General features: G+C 36.6%; 1 protein-coding gene across 2 annotated transcripts; it reads right to left on the minus strand.

Moving 5' to 3' along the window:
* Window positions 1-1,087: 1,087 nt before the first annotated feature.
* On the minus strand, window positions 1,088-5,090 carry LOC126784779 (tubby-like F-box protein 8). Of its 2 annotated transcripts, none has more exons than XM_050510285.1 (6): window positions 4,913-5,090; window positions 4,433-4,527; window positions 3,479-3,904; window positions 3,202-3,289; window positions 2,444-2,576; window positions 1,088-2,066 (listed from the first exon to the last, which is right to left on the minus strand). In XM_050510285.1, exons 3-6 carry the CDS (start codon window positions 3,824-3,826, stop codon window positions 1,349-1,351), a joined length of 1,287 nt encoding a protein of 428 aa, XP_050366242.1. In that variant the 5' UTR covers window positions 3,827-3,904; window positions 4,433-4,527; window positions 4,913-5,090; the 3' UTR covers window positions 1,088-1,348. The 2 variants fall into 2 exon arrangements, with proteins under 2 accessions (XP_050366242.1, XP_050366243.1); XM_050510286.1 differs by having other exon boundaries at window positions 4,908-5,090.
* Between the last annotated feature and the right edge of the window lie 12,225 nt (window positions 5,091-17,315).

Below are 17,315 nucleotides of genomic sequence, written 5' to 3' on the forward strand. Positions count from 1 at the left end.
CAATTCCAAAATCATCCGTCGACTTGATACAAGATCTACCAGAACGACAACATTCATCCTGCCATCGAGTGAAACAGACAATCCTTCTCCAAGGACGAATTCAGTTTTGCTGTATAAAGGCAAATGATACACTAAAGCTATTCAACTGCTACCCACTGAATAGAATCGAGCTATCCGTCACTGCCCAGATAAGAATGATGAGCACTAACATGTGCGAGTGAAAAAACTACCGCAGGCAAAAACAGATTCTAGAAATCGGATAAAAAGCTGGACTTGGACTCGTTGTAGTATTTGAGTTTTTTGTTTGTTCGATCAAAGTCTCTAGCACAACTTGACCTAAGCGGCCACACTTCAAGAATTCTAATATGTGTAAGCAATGTTTGTGAGGCATTGTAGGTCGCAAAGTTTACTTCTCTACAAACAAGTTGAAAATAACAGCTTTCAAAGTACCAGTGTCTTTGAGTGAAGTCATATATATACCAGTGTCATTGATGCAGTCAAGAATGGAAAATAATGACCATTCCAAATAGTTCAACCCCAAAAGCAACCGAAATTGATCATCTTTGGCCTAAAATGATCATTATGCCCAATAATAACTCACTCCCCCTCAAGAACACACTAGAAAGCAAGAAAATAGAATGAAACCAACTTGCATGATAGGAACTTCACTCCACAAATCCACAAACAAATTCGCTCGATCGGGAATGCAAGGGATGCAGTTCAATCAAAAGGAAGTGCAGCAATGCGATACTAGTAAAGGAACTAGGCACTGCCTATCTAGGCCAACCTGGTATTGATCTTCCCTATGAAGCTGTAAAACAATCCTAGACTTGAAAGTTAACCACTAAGCTTGGTTTATTCAATCGACAACAATACTACCCAGAGTAGTTCATGAACCAACTCTAGGCTATAAAATAGGCCTAACTTCACTGTACTTCGTCCCCAACCCTAAGCTATAACACGACTTCAGATTTGGTCAGTAGTTCAGAAACTGACCAACAGCCATCCTCCTGTTCGATTTAACTAAATTGCAGATCCTCTCTGCAGTTCTAGCTTCAGTTCTCAGAGAAAATGGATGTCCCATCCGTTCCAGCCGATTAGAGAACCTAATCTACAAAGTTTCACTTCACAGCATATAATAGAACAACAAAGTCTTGACAGGAGAGGAAAAAAATTAAAATAAGAAACTAAAAACAAAAAAGATGACCAGGGAGAGAGGCCCCTCCCACTAGTGGTGCACTGATTTTGTTCTGCAGTGGCTTTTGATACAACAAACAACCTATGAAAGGTCCTAGAAAAGATGAAAAAGAAACCAATTACAACATTCTATTTCTTGACGTAATCTCTTCTATTCACATGCTAATTTGGTGTCAAAGCTACTCAAGCAGATCGCAAAGGCTTGAAATGCAGACAAAGGATACCGGTAGTCCATTGTAAACATATCCTTGCCAACTTTACCAAACTGAAGTATGACCTTGTCGTGGTCTGATGGGGCTGGCTGCGGGGGCTGTGAGGGTGTTGGTGCACCAGCAGTAGATTGTGTCGTTGCAGCTATCAACTGAAAGTTTTTGACTGAGGCAACAGTCACCCGCCCCCGGAAGTTTAGGCACCAACACTGCAACTGTTCATGCCATCTCGGTGCCTTGTTCCGAAGAACCAATGGCCTCTCTTTTCCCTCCGCTTCATAACGTGATGACCCCCCAATATCAGAAAATCGAGCACTGCTGAACTCAGTTGAAGTATCAATTGATTTTGAGAAGGAAATGCTCCGGAATGAGTCCTCAAGGGAGCGCTGGAGAAGCTCAGGCTGGCCTGGGACAGAGCCACCAGGCTCAAGGGATGAGGCAGGGATTGAGTGCATGCTGCAGTGCATCCTGCGTGGACCCCTAGTGCCGAGCACATTCAACTCATATGTGACTTGTGCAATGTTGTAGCTGCCAGTAGGCACCTTGGGAGAAACCTTTTTTGAGTTAAACCGACGGCTTCGGCCAGGTGGGGAGAGCTGAGCATTGTTGTATGGAGGTTGGGTATCATATATAATGAACTTGGTGCCTAAAAAATTGGACCTGGAACAAGGAGAAGAATGTCAGATACGAATTAGTATAAACAAGATGGAAACTACATGAACTCTCAAGCATGGTGAAATACTGCATATCTATAAATTTAACTGTTTAGCAGAGTTAAAATACCATTAAATGTTGACATTTACACTAGCATACACAGATTCCAGCAATATAATATTATTAGCACAAAATCACCTTTCAGTCCAAGCCCGCAGAAAATTTGATTACAGTTTCATGCGGAGTTTAATTAATGTTGCAAAATGGCACATGTTTCAACATTTCCTTACAGTTTATCATAGTCTATTATGGCAATCTGGCATCACTAATATATGAATTTCAACATACAGTAATCACTTCAAAGAATATGGACAAAAACCCACCTCAGTTTCCCAATGTATTTGTTAGTTGATCTTGATATGTTATCAGCATCCATGGAGATCACATACTCTGTGCAAGTAGTTCTTCGTGTTCGCTTAGCAGACAAAAGAAATTTTCCATTTTCAACGAGCAAGGCTGCAACAGTATGCCAATGGTCAACAGAGGATCTAACATAAAATCTTATGCAATAAGTCATCAAGGTGCAAATTATGTTCTAGAAAGTTCATAGAGAAGTTATCGTCACACAATGTATTCAAGCATAGACGGCACAAATTAACTATATGCCCAATACTAGGAGGTTTAGATAGAGCCAATCAACTACATATCAGAGTGAATCAACTACACATTTATAGCATATTTTAGTATCCTTGCCAAGTTTTATTTTCAATACTATGTTGCATCTAGTACTGTTTCTGTTATTTTCATTCTGATGTAGTTTCTAGATTAAAATCTGGAATATTTCATATTCTTATACAAAACACTTATCAACTAAAACAGACCGACTATTACTATCAAGAAAAGAAAGAGAGACTAAATTTTTCAGAAACCACTCTTACCAATAGAGAGCAACACTAATTTCGGCATAGACATTCATAAAAGAAAATAAGCGTAACTTTCTTAACATTGCTTAAAGATACAAAGCACAAAGCAAAAATTACATAGAACATCCTAAGTATACTTCAAAATCCTACTAATCATCAATATCTCATAGAACTCCAAAATTCTAGTCCCAATACAACTCTCTTATTAAAGACTTTACCAGGACTAAGGCACAAGTAAAGGTGGTAGGTTAAATTAGATTTGTCCCTCTTAATAAAGCACTGGATTGTTCCATCCCGAGATCCTGGCTGTAGAAGACAGTAATTCAACAATTTGTCAGCTAACAAGCAATCAAAACTACCTCTCATTTATAAATAAACAATTAATCGCATCCAGAATGTAGAAATAACGCAAATGATAAAATCAGATTAAGACATATACATGTTCATTTTCTTTCACTTTTAATCAAGTGCTTATAAACAAGGCCATGATCTCACCTGCTTCAGGGAAAGTGGGAAAGTAATTTTCCCAGAAAATTCAGGACTTTTGACGATTTCTTTGCACATTTCCCTCCATGACCTGCACACTGAAGCACAGGCAACAAAATGCTTGCGAGCAGGCCACACACTCTCACTAGCCTCCAACCTTTTTATTACATCTCGGAGTAGTTCAGGAGGGAGGCTAGCCCAGCGACTATTCTGGATTACAAGAGGTTGGTCATGCAGCTCATGGACTGAACCATGTGATTTTCCCCTGTGATGGCCTGTCAATCTCACCTCAAAACTTCGTCTTGATAAACTTCCAAACCCATCTCTTACATCGCGAACTATGCTGCGAAACGACATTTACTCTGGCATGCAAAAATCCCCAGATGTTAGATATGTCTTCAATACAGGAGCGCAAGTTATATTCCACTGGAACAGCTGCAAATCAACGAAACTGGATTCAAATTCATGTTACAATGCTTAAAACCAAGAAAGAAAGAAAAAAAGAAGATTGGTTCAGAAAAAGCACAAAGGAAGAAAAGAGATTATTCTTGTTCAAAGATAGCCTCACTCTCACACATGGACCTAAAGCAGCCTAAAGTATCAGACTTTATCCAGATACATTTTTTTGCTGGATTTTAAAGCTGACGAACCAGCCAGACTGCAAATACCAAAATTCTTATTCTGTAGAATACCAATGACAACACTTCAAATTCGAGAATCCTATAAAAATGTATTCCTTACGGAATTGAACTTGGGATGTCTATAACTTGTTACTCTAAACCAGTAAAACTTGCTATCCAAAAGCCTAGAGACAAACTATTGTCAATAAAACCGAAAATTGCTTTGTTTCTTTTTTTCCTTGGATTCTTTTTGAACTAGAAATCACAATAAAAGTAGGTTGTAAAACTTTAGCACTCGAACCAATTAAATGAGAGACATGAGAGACAGGAAGTGAACACGAACCCAGAAACTCAGAGTTGATGAACCATTGCTTCACCACCGAGTCCTCTAGAGATTGGTGACCAACAGCAAGGATAGAAAGCCTTGTGCTTGAAATCCTGCAAATACGATAACTTGAATGTCAGACACGAGTTAATAAATTCAGTTACCCATTCATGAATGCTAGAAAAAATCACCATACAAGTTCAATCCTTTCCAATCCCCAATCACACATATTCAAAAATAAATGAAACAAAATGGAATAACAAAACGAAATGAAAACACTTTAGATCTCCTTATCTTCACAAAGATGAAAACTTTCCTTAGCAAAAAGCTCAAACACAACACTATGCAAATTAGTTCACAACCCACATCAACAACACATACCCAAGATATAACCCATCAAAAAAATTAATACTCAAAAACTAAACACAGCCCATCAAACGCTTAAAGAACCAAACTTTCCAACACTCTTTAGAGCCTCAAAGCAAGAACCTACCTTACCTAATCAGACAACCCAATCCCAGGTGGGGGCCAACACAACAAGAAAGCCCAGAAACTTAACAAAACACACGATCCAAACACGGCCTTAAGATTGAAGATCAGAACCAGGTCTTCCTCTTCTTCTTCTTCTGTTCTGCTCGCTCTCTCTCTCTCTCTCTCTCTCTCTCTTGTGAGAGAAGACCCGGACTTGAACTTTTTATTCAATCCACTTGACGAACTAATCTGCTTTATTAAACTTAATCCCACATTTATTTATTCCATCTCTTCCTTGTCTTAGTTTTGTTTAAACGCCCTACTTGAGCCACACGAAATGACGGTTATGCCCCTGACGGTTGACTTTTACGGGTTTCTGATCAGCTCCCGCCGCTTCCGTTACCCGACCAACCACGTTTGTCCCTGAGAGATTCTAATACCCTGCTCCGCGGTGCACCGCATTACGGTGTGGATGTCGAGGTGGCGGTGGTTTTGGCCGTTGGATATGTTGAAGGTGGGGATGCTGCGTTTGTGTGGGGGAGATTATGACGTGAGGCACGCTGGAATGATGGAGGCTTGTGGGAGGAAATATGGAAAAGACTAATTTGGACATGGTGGGCTTGCGGAAGTTGGTACTCTAGACGAGGAGGCTCCGTATGCTTTCACGTGGGCGTTGGGTAGTGAGTCCCTACATGTGCTTTGGTGTTTCCGGCAGTAGAGAATCTAATTGCGACCGAAACAATATAATATGATTACGTAATCTGGAGAGTATGTAATTCAAAACCCAATTGTGTTTCGTGTCAAATTTCTCGGGTACAGTGTATAATTATTTTCCACACTACCGATTGAAATGTCCTAATAACAAATCGTGTGGGTACCACATTTAAATGAGATATACCGAAAATTTTAACATAATCTCTTTTAAAAATAGTCAATTCAACCTGCACAAAAAGATATTCTCAATAACTCAAATCTAACCTCAACGCCATCATGCGCCCCAAACTTTCAACTCCACAACTACAATTTAAAAATATAATTAAAAAAGTATGACGGAGTATATCACGTTCGTTACCAAATCTCGTTGGACCCCAAAGGCTCGTAACTCGTCTTATACCTCAACCGCCTAACCCACTAAGACAACGGGGTCACAACAATCATACATATATGAACCGTGTGAATTTACATTTATAACGACGTTCAGTCAGAAAATAAACACGAGACTCGGCGGGTCATTAGTCTTCTCTTTTCAAATCTCTATCGGAACTCTGCTAGTACATCCTCTCTCTTCTAGCAACTCGGTAATATCAATACCGCTTCTGGTTCATCCCCTCCCTTCCGGTTCTCCCGGTTCATCCTCTCTCTTCCAGTTTCTCCGGTTCATCCCCTCTCTTCCGGTACCCCCGGTTCAACCCCTCTCTTCTGGTATCCTCGGTGCATCCCATCTCTTCTGGTACTCTCAGTTCAACCCCTCTCCTCTGGTACCCCCAGTTCAACCCCTCTCTTCCGGTACCCCCGGTTCATCCCCTCTCTTTCGGTACCCCCGGTTCATCCCCTCTCTTTCGGTACCCCCGGTTCATCCCTTCTCTTTTGGTACCCTCGGTTCATCCCCTCTCTTATGGTACCTCAGAGTCTCACTCGTAAATGCCAAAGCTAATCAATCTAACTAACAGATTTAACTGAAACCATAACTCGAACGAATACCCAACACTCGACGTTTAAACCGCATACCTTTACCTGACAAAAATCTCACAGTCCTAACACTAATTCTCATAGGAGTAATTCACGTCATACAATCATCTAACAATATGATCATATAACAACCATAATTAAATAACCACAATTCTTAAAGCATCAACACATCTAGCAACGAGAATCTATCCTAGAATATTTGTGGCTGCACCCAAACCTCGGTCGGACTGCCTACGTACCCTATAACAGGGATCAAACCATTCGTATTTCAATATTTCCACAACGCGCAACCTTATAACCATTCATATTCGTATATCACACACATTATCACATCCGACGTACATAACCATCATCATAACTATCATCCAACAAACACACAACACCATAATCATTATCAAACAACACAATCACATAGCCGCAACATCAAATGAACACAAAGCTTACGTCAATAACACATTATCACTACCAACGATAATCTAGATTAACGACCTCATACGATAACCAAATTCAACAATTAAGACATCAATAAGTTTGTATCGACGTATACTACATGATGGAGTGACTCACTGCTCTAAAAATGACAACACGCGCTGCCGCACGCGCCGCCACAGTGGCTGCCCGTGGGCCCCATGAGCCACCCGTCTCCAACCTCTCCAAATCAACTCGACCCCAACATGAAAGTTATAGATCACCAGAAAATAAACCTTTTTCACGACAGCATCGAAGCCCAAATCGGCCAGGAAGTGGCCGGAAAGTGCAGGGGAATATCAGAACAGTGCACCGAATTCGATTTCGTGTTGCAGCTCGAATTGGCGTCCAACTCTGGTCGAATCACAGCCATAAGGGAGGATCACACCGACTTGGAGCGGCCTTGAGGTTCAACCCCTCTATTCCGGTACCTCTGGTTAAACCCCTCTCTTTCGGTAAACCCGGTTCATCCCCACTCTTCCGGTACCCTCAGTCCATCCCCTCTCTTCCGGTACTCCTGGTTCATCCCCTCTCTTCCGATACACCCGGTTCATCCCCTCTCTTCCGGTACTCCCGAGTCCCACTCGTAAATGCCAAAGCTAATCAATCCGACTAACAGAGATAACCAAAACCATAACTCGATCGAATACCCAACACTCGGCGTTTAACCGCGTACCTTTACCTGACAAAAATCTCACCGTCCTAACCCTAATTCTGATAGGAGTAATTAACGTGATACAATCATCGAACAATATGATCATATAGCAACCATCATTAAATAACCACAATTCTTAAAGCATCAACACATCTAGCAACAAGAATCTATCCTAGAATATTTGTAGCTGCACCCAAACCTTGGTCGGGCTGCCTACGTACCCTATAACAGGGATCAAGTCATTCGTAGTTCAATAATTCCACAACGTGCAACCTCATAACCATTCATATTCGATTTCGTGATGTAACTCGAATAGACGTCCAACTCTGGTCGAATCATGATAAGAAGGGAGGATGACGCCGATTTGCAGTGGCCCCGAGCTCCAGAGTCATCGGACGACAGAGATCGCTGTCGGGGAAGAAAACATGATTTCCTACGATGAAAAGTGGCACGAAACACTTTTTCGAATTCTTTTCCAATTTCATATTTCACCCCTTATTTATACTAATTTCCAAAAATGCTCAACACACTTCTTGATTCGTAACATTTTCATATGAACTCTGATTTAAGCGTGCCGCATGTCCACGAATTTCTCTCGACGAGCCCTACAACTTTCGTGGAGGAAGTTTTTCCGAAAATATTACAGATCAAAAAATCAACTTTTAGAGTCGTCATACTTAGTACGACTCTCGTTTCGAGAAAAAGATAATTCTGTAATCGCGGTATTGTAAAAGATTCAGGTCGTATCACAATTATGAGCATCTACTGTATAAATTCAAACATCTATAGCTTCACCAATTGTTTTGTCAAACTATTAAAAATAAAGGATGGTAATATACAAAATATAATTATGTGTATATATCCATTTCTACTACTATAAATGGAAACCCCCTTTTAGTGTCAAACACTTCACAAATAAATTGAAGTTCCGAGAATGTCCATACTTCAGACATAATAAAAAGAAAGAAATAATATTTACAATGGTTAGTATAGTAAATAACAAATAAATAAAATAGAGAAATTAGAATAAGATTGAAAACAAGGGTAATGAGAGCATGTATTCCATCCATTTTCTGAACTATTGTTGCTAAAAATATTTTATATTTTATTTTATATGATAAAAACATCACACGCGAGACCACGTCCTTCACAGCCGCTTTGTTGCATGTAAGAATGCTAGTAATGAGATAATTGTGTAGAAAATATGAGGGTAGTGGGAAGTTAAAGATTGACAATTGGGGTGTCAAGTAAAAAATAAAGAAAAAATGTACTACTGGTTAATATCTTGTGAGTAATAAGTGCTAGAAAAAAAAAAGAAAAAAAAATCTTTTAGATGACAATAACCTAATGTTAAATTCCTCCTGCTGCATCCCAAAGGCAAGAACCTAATGTTAACTTTCCGAAACAAATGAGACCCTCTTCCTTGGCACCAATATATATACTTTGAGATGACAATATCACAATCTAAATTCACCATGAGCTACCATGATTAACACAATTGATTGAATCTATTCTGGTTCCATCATAAGAAAAATATAGTTAATAACTGTAACTTGAGCTTGTACAACTTCCTTTTTGATATCTCATCCACACTCACGAGCTATTGATTAATTGAAGCACTAACTTCTAAATAATGTGAGTATTGTGTCAAGCGGTCTCAACGATATTATAGTTATTTCTTAGCATATATATTTTTTCAATCAAGGTATTTGATCTTTTATTTAGTTTGTAATCTCATTCATTTGTTTTTGACATTCTTCTTTTACATCAAAATAAAATAAGTATACCTTCTCTCGGTGGTATGGATCCACCTTTTTTTTTTGGGTCTGATATGGATCTGACCTCAAACATTCATTAATTAATGGAATAGTCAAAAGCAAGGACCATGAAGCCTAAACCACTAATTATAATTGACTTCTAGAAAAAAAAAAATCTCAAATAGTATCAAGGAGATGTATTCATAAACTCTTCATTAACAAAAAAAAAGTATTGTAAAAACAAACATTTTAAGATAAATTATCCCAAAAAATATCAAATCACGTATATGTTATGTTGGCCCTTTATTCTGATTGACTTGATTAGTGATATGTCACTTTGATATGAAAATATACAACTAGTTATATAATCTTCAATACATATTAGCCAAAGTGGTGAGGAAGTATATAAAAAAATAGATTAAATTAGGTCAAGTCAAGAATTCAATTTCTCTAAAGTTAAGAAAATATATAAATTAATAATATAAAATATTCATCAACTCCAGATTAAGAGTGGCATTGACATTGCCAATTCTGAAGGGGAAAAAATGTTGTGTTTAATTGATTTATTTGCAAGCAAAAGCAAGTTGTTATTAAGCATTACAAGTGGAAAAATTAGAAATCAATGCAATGCATGAAGCATGACATGGCTAAACAGTGGAAATCTAAGTTATATTTGTACCTTCGATTAAGTTAGCTTAGCTTCTACTTCCTGCATGGATTCGTGTGTAGTGCATCACTGCAAATAATAGAGCGTCCACTATTCACACTATTCACACTATTTACCTATGTATTTTTATCTTAAGCACTATTTAGGTAAAATCTCAAAAATTTTGACGGAGCATAGTGGGCCTTGAATTCTGAATTTGTTAACTTAACTTATTACAGATATATAAATTATTCCTTTTCTCGAAGGAAAATAGTTAATTTTTTTTTCATTATTGCAAATTTAATAGTTTATAGACTTGAACTTTTAGCTTTTGCAAAATTTTCTTTAAAAGAGCTCCAAGAAGAAAAAGAAAAATATATAAAAAAAACTAATAAAATACATAGATAGCCTTCATAGAAAAACAAAAAAAATTACTAGGATATTATTTATAGAGTCCAACGTAGAATCTACGAGACTAGAGAAAATATCAAAGTCCTCAAAGAAGTTTTCGAAGAAGATTAGGAACCCTTAAACATTTTGAGCATTTGTTAGATCCACCCTATTTGGTATCATAGTCTGCTTTGCTTAAGAGCAGGTAGGCAAAAAGGTTTATACCACAAAATTTGCTTCTCTTAGGGCAACTCCAACAATGGTGCTAAACGTTGGTTTTGGTTTTAAAATAGAACTTTCCATCTCCAACATCTTATTTTAAGGGGTTTGGTTTGGTTTAATAGAACTTGGACCTAAACTAAGTCTTATATCTAGTAATTTTCCAAGACCAAGACTTCAATAGTGCATGGCCCGCATCAATTCAACTATGTCATAATATCTTCATATAACACTCAAAATCATATTTTAATCAATAATTGTGTATATAACACCCAATATAGCACATCATTGTTGGAGATTGAGAAATGAGTCCTATATAAATAGTGCAATAAAGGGTGCTAAAATAAAAATAGCACCCCAAATAGAGCTTATGGTTGAAGTTTCCCTTAACTAATAAGAGAGAATCCAACCTAAAAAATTATCAGTCATTTTGTATTACAAAAGATTCTGATAGGTGGCAAATTTACTTTCATTCAAGACATATTCAAGAAGACCAATAATCAATAGAGTACGCTTAAAGAGTACTAAATATACTCTACAATGAAGTTTCTCATTTTCAGCGATAATTAGGAGTCAAGGAACTTGACCCATCATGACTAAGTTTGGTGGAATTCCTAAATCATCTATCCAGGAAGAAGACTGCAAAAAAGCTGCTTGAACAACTTGAGAGATTTCATCTCAAGGTCAACCAATTTGAATAAATAAATTCAAGAATCGGAAGGCTCGAAATAAAACTTGATTACCTCAAAGAAAAACATCTACTAGATATTGAAAAGAAGTTAGTTCGAATGGAAACTCTTGCTAACAACATTTAAGAACAAGTGTTCGAACTAAGGACTCAGAAAACCTTGAAAGAGCATCTAGAAGCTCTAATCATCTGAATATGATGAACCAAAGAGTTGAGGTAAAAGTCAGAAAAAAAGGACAAAGAAGCCAAAAGCTTATATATCCCTACATCAGAGGCTCTTGCTTAAAATATAAAAACCATAATTCACCAGCAGAACTATAATATTACTTATCTCCAAGAGATATGTATGGAATTTTAAGGACAATTCAGAGAGTTAAACCTTAAACTCTCACATCTACAAAAAAGTGTAGAAAAGATGAAAGTTGAAACTAGTATAGAAAAAAATTGATGAGGAACAACTAGCTCTAAATGTAGCTAGTAATCATACCATCTTCTCCAAAAGAAGAAAGCAAACTTAAATTGAGTGAACCTAAACTTCTTACATGGAAATCCTCCAATTCCACTAAAAAAATGAACATGAAGATGTTAAGCAAAGTATTAAGCAAGAGAAGTACAATTCATGTACAACTCATCAATGCTCAAGAATTTGAATATAATGAGATATAATCAAGCATACAGGAAGTATCAGTTCCTAAATTCAAACCCAATGAGATCTATAAAAAAACAAGTTCTTTCCTTTTAGATTCTCATAGGTTCAAGATTCTTGAACTAGCTGTCCCAGCAACAGGTGGAGAAACATATATCACGTTGATAACTCAGAAGGAAGTTGGTGAAGCAATTCAAAAGGGTTATTCATATATACATATTGGAGCAGTACAAGTAGGAATAAAACTCCTAGCATTTGTCATATGTGTCATGCAAGATGACATGTAACTAATTTCAAGAAATGTCTATTAGGAACAGTGGAAGCCTCCCAATGCAATCAAGTAGCATACTTCAATGTTTTTTGAAACTTTACCACTCACCTCAGAGATGCACCACACTGCTTCAATTGAGAATAAAGACATATGTAATTTCTATGAAAAGAGGAATGATAGAGCTTGTCATAGATTACTGAATCTATTATAAGCTTATGAGCTCGAATGTAGCCCCTAATACTAAGTTTCTTAACAGTCCCGAGATCACTACATCCATCCTCACAAATCTAAGAGATCATACAAAGCAGAAGCATGTCACAAAATGGAATGAAGTGACATTTCCAAGAGAATGAAATCTGACACTTCCAATCAACCAAGTAGAGAATACTAATGCTTCAATCTCTGAAGACATGGGAGGAAAGATAAGCCTATAGTTTCATAGACAGTCATTTTCCAGTTATGAAGAAGGAAACACTTCGGGAACCAAGTCATCTACATTCCTCGAAGAATCATTTGAGGAAGAAGATACAAAAAGACATACAAAGATGCTCAGGTCTGAAGAACAAAGAGGCTATATGCACGAGCAGAGACTTGTAAGTCAGTGGAGGAATTAGAAATAATGAAAAATATTTCTTAGGTCAAAATAAAACCCAGAAGAAATATTCTTCCTTATCAAGAAGCTAAGCCAGAGTCTGTGAACCCTCTATCATGAGTACAAACACTCCTCACAGAAGTACAGTAGTTCAGAATATCACGAACTACCCCACGAAAATCATAAGAGAAAATATAATCAAACTTCCTAAAACATTAGCTCATATAGGAAAACATGGATAAAAGAATTCTCAAAAGTTCATTCATATTGAACCTAAATGGGGACAATCGGTATCTGAAAGATGAGTATATTTAGACTTGGATTAAGTCGAAGATAAAAGAAAAGCTATAGATAATTGGGAGGCTAGCTTAAGGCTAACCCAAGCTCTGGCATTGTCAAAATATGAATACCATGAAGCTCATGCCTATTACGAGTCGACTCTGATCGAAATAGTCCAGAAGTGGTATTAGTCCTTTAAGAGGAGCACTCAATGGTCTAATTGGGCAGCTAAATTGGCTCAAACCAACGATCCTTTAGATTTTGCATGTCCTATTTATGCCCAATTCTGCAAAGATGTTACGGGACATAGCGAGCAGTCAAAAGAAAAGACCAAGGCAAATATTCAGAAACTCAACATTTGTAACATGAGGTATTTTGAACAATACACAAATGAATTTCAAAATTACTACTTGATCGATTCGATTACTCGAGATCAATATTAACCTTATAAGCATCGTTAGTAGTATAAAAGTAAGAGGGTATCATTCACAAACCGGAGATCCAACCAGGGTAAAGAATCACAAACATTTAACAACGAATTCATAAGAGTTTAAAACATTTGAGATATATTCGGATCAAACAGAAAATAAACCTAAACTAATATATACATGTGATCAACCAACCAACACATAAGCAATTACCAAACAAATAACATAAGAACAAAGGTAACAAAATCTACTCTCAATCATGTTCATGCCGTAAGTATCATAGTTCATCTAAAATTGGATCATGCATCAAGTTCCTACTTGGTTCCTAATACATGGATATTATCGAGCTCAACTGCTTGTCTTGCCACGAAATCTAACATACCAATTCATCATGCAATTACGTATCACAAAGAGAAATCAACATATTTAAATCACCTATCCAATGTCGAACTTAAGATCATAATCGGTAGAGGAACAAAGGGGACAAACAATTAATCAACTACTTGTATCAAAATCGTTTTTAACTTTGAATGATTAACATATGCGACATCAACTACTTGTCTTAATCACACATGCAATATAAGAACATACCAAAAATTAATTAAGCACATAAATAAACAGAAACTCGTGGCATAAAACCTAAAATAATTGAATTAAAATCGAAAACCTTAATTCATCATGTCATTCAAAAGTTACAAATATCTCATAGACAAGAATAAAAATAACTTTAACAAAACCTAAATATAAATCATCCCAGAACAAGAACATAAAAACTCAAAAACTAAATATGAAGATCATAGAGTTACACTTTATAATTCTCCTCCCAAGGTTCCTTACAAAAGTAGCACGAAATCTTCAAGAGTATGATATCCTAGGCTCCCAAGTTTTGGACAGAAAATATGGTGAAGGGTGGTGAATTCGAATTCTATGGTTTTTGGTGAATGAAAGTGTTTGGGCAAAGCTTTGGCTATACTTGTGTGCAAGGTTGATGATGTTTTTCTATGGAAATGAGGTGCTATATAGAGAGGAAGAAATCTAAAGGAGGCTGGCCACAAAATCCACAAAGTTGAAACCAAATTGGTTGAGGTTTCCTAGATTTTCTCAATTCGGCAGATCTGACTTTTGTGTCTTGTTTTGGCCATAACTCTTTCTAGAAAATAGATATTGAGGTGATTCCAACTGGCATTTTCAACTAGACTTCCGTAGCTTTCCATCCATATATCATGTATTTTTTGAGTCATTGTGAGCTGTCCAGGGGAACCCGTCAAAGTTGGATGATCTGCATTGCCATAATTCTAATTTCTATAAGGATTGTACATTAATTACATATCTTCTTCCTCCTTTAATGCTGATTTCTTACAAATTTCTTCATTTGAATTAGGGAGGCATCAAAAGTCTTAATTGTTGCAGCCTTGTTTGAATTTTCTTACCTCTTCTCATTAATTTACTACATGCCTTCTTTCACTTTCTTACCTCTTCTCATTAATTTGCTGCATGTCTTCTTTCACATTCTTTGGTGCATCAATTTATGGTGATTCTAATATAGGGAAAATACCCAAAATGATACATGAAGTATCGTAAAATGTATTTTTTGGTACCTACAAATTTTTGTTACCCGAAATGGTACATGAACTATTTCACCGTTACCCAATATGGTACCTCCGTTAGTTTCTCCGTTAAATTGATGATGTGACATGTATTTAGAAGGACAAAATGGTCTATACACAATTTTTTTAATTTCCTATCTTTTTAAAACAAAAATCTCACAAATTCACCAAACTGACTGAAAACTTGTTAGACTTGATAAATCATACCTATATTATTTGCAAATTTATTTACAATATTTTTTATGAAATTTGTAATTTTAAGAGGAAAATCAACTCTTGTATCACAAAACATAACACAAGTTTTAGTATATATATTTGTTTAGCAATAATAAGAAAATTAATTTTAAAATTATTATTTTTCCTATTACTTACAGTAAAACCTCTATAAATTCATAGTCTCGGAATTGATAAAATCTATTAATTTAGCGATATATTAATATATCAATAAATTAATAATCTATTAATTTATTTATAACTTATTATAAATATTTTGTTTCATTTTGTCGAAGAAAAACGTTTTTACTTACATTGTTTAATTTATTACGTATACCTTATTAAATATACTATGTTTTATGTATAACATTGTTCAAAATATTATATTGTTTGATGATGATTATGTTAATTAATTTTTTAATGAAATCCTCATAAATTTAAAATTTATTATATAAATTATGACACTAATAATTTTTATATTTGATGGGGTCTATCTAAATAAATTTTCGAACTTCTATTATCTTATAAATTTAGTGAATTATTACTTTAACACGTTGGCTCTGAGTTGAGACCGGAAAAAAAATTTATTTTAGCGAGGTTATTATTTAATCGGGTATCATTTAACGAGACTTTACTATATTTGGTAAAAAAAAACTCTAAATACATGTCACATCATCAATTTAACGGAGAAACTAACGGATGTACCATATTGGGTAACGGTGCAATAGTTCAGGTACCATTTCGGGTAACAAAAATTCGTAGGTACCAAAAAATACCTTTCACGATACTTCAAGTATCATTTTGGGTTTTTTCTCTTCTGATATATATATTCATGCCTCAATACATAGGAGAAACAAGGTCCCAACCTTCCCTCACAACCCTTGGATCAAAAGCAAATCAATGGCTGAGATAATTCCGCCGAGCTCACTGGACCTCCAAGTAATGATTCAGTCATATCTCCATGTAGGAATAAGATATTGATTTGATTCCAAATCCTACAGAAATTAGACTCACACATATTTCTATCCATATAAGGTACGTCTTCTAATTCGATCGGAGCTATCCAGGGGAGCCCGTCAAAGTTGGACTACGAATCTTAACAGCATTTTGATTCTTGCATGGTGTAGAACGCGAATCTGAAAACAAAAAGAATGCAGACACGTGTACAAATAAAGTGTGATTTATTGAATATCAAGCGCGGGGTTACAATCTTTGTGAACTCCTCTGATTCTATCTCCGTATATGACTTGGTTCAAGGGTGACGTGCACTTGATCTTGAGAATTTGAGTTTGATTTGGATTTGATTTGATGAAGAACGAGCGACTTGGTGGAGTTCTCATCATTGTGATCTTCCAACTTGCTATAGAGCTCAACGATTTGCACATCCTTTTCTTCAACTGTTCGGGTGAGCTTGTCAACCATCTCCAACAAATTGGAGAGTTGCTCCTCGATTGTGGATGCCCCCGTCACCAAAACCTGCGCATTGTCAGAAGAGGATTCATGTGCCATAGAATGAAAGTTATCGCCATCTTCTTTGGGACTTCCATGGTATGACACCGTGCTTGATTCGTCATCAGAGAAAACATCTTCCAGGATAGGGCCATCACCATGAACGGGTAGAAGAGATTGCTCATTTGGCTCATCCTCCTTTGACACTTGCTTCTTCCCACTTTGAGATGCATGCTTTATTGCTCCCAAGCTCTCCAAGGTAGGGGTGGACTCGGTTCCATCGGTTCGGTTTAAAAGCATTAACCGAAAACCGAAACCGAGGTCTCGGTTTTGTATTTCTCAAAACCGAAACCGAAAAAAATATCTATTAACCACGGTTTCGGTTAATCTATAATTCGGTTCGGTTCGGTTCGGTTTCGGTTAATAACTTATC

This window comes from Argentina anserina, chromosome 2 (assembly GCF_933775445.1).
Source record: "Argentina anserina chromosome 2, drPotAnse1.1, whole genome shotgun sequence".
Lineage (NCBI taxonomy): Eukaryota > Viridiplantae > Streptophyta > Magnoliopsida > Rosales > Rosaceae > Argentina > Argentina anserina.

Coding starts and splice junctions, on each gene's coding strand:
- LOC126784779 (XM_050510285.1), bottom strand. CDS start 3,826: ATGTCGTTTCGCAGCATAGTTCGCGATGTAAGAGATGGGTTTGGAAGT. Junction 3,290..3,478: donor TCCCACTTTCCCTGAAGCAG/GTGAGATCATGG, acceptor TGTCTTCTACAG/CCAGGATCTCGGGATGGAAC. Junction 2,067..2,443: donor AAATACATTGGGAAACTGAG/GTGGGTTTTTGT, acceptor TCCTTGTTCCAG/GTCCAATTTTTTAGGCACCA.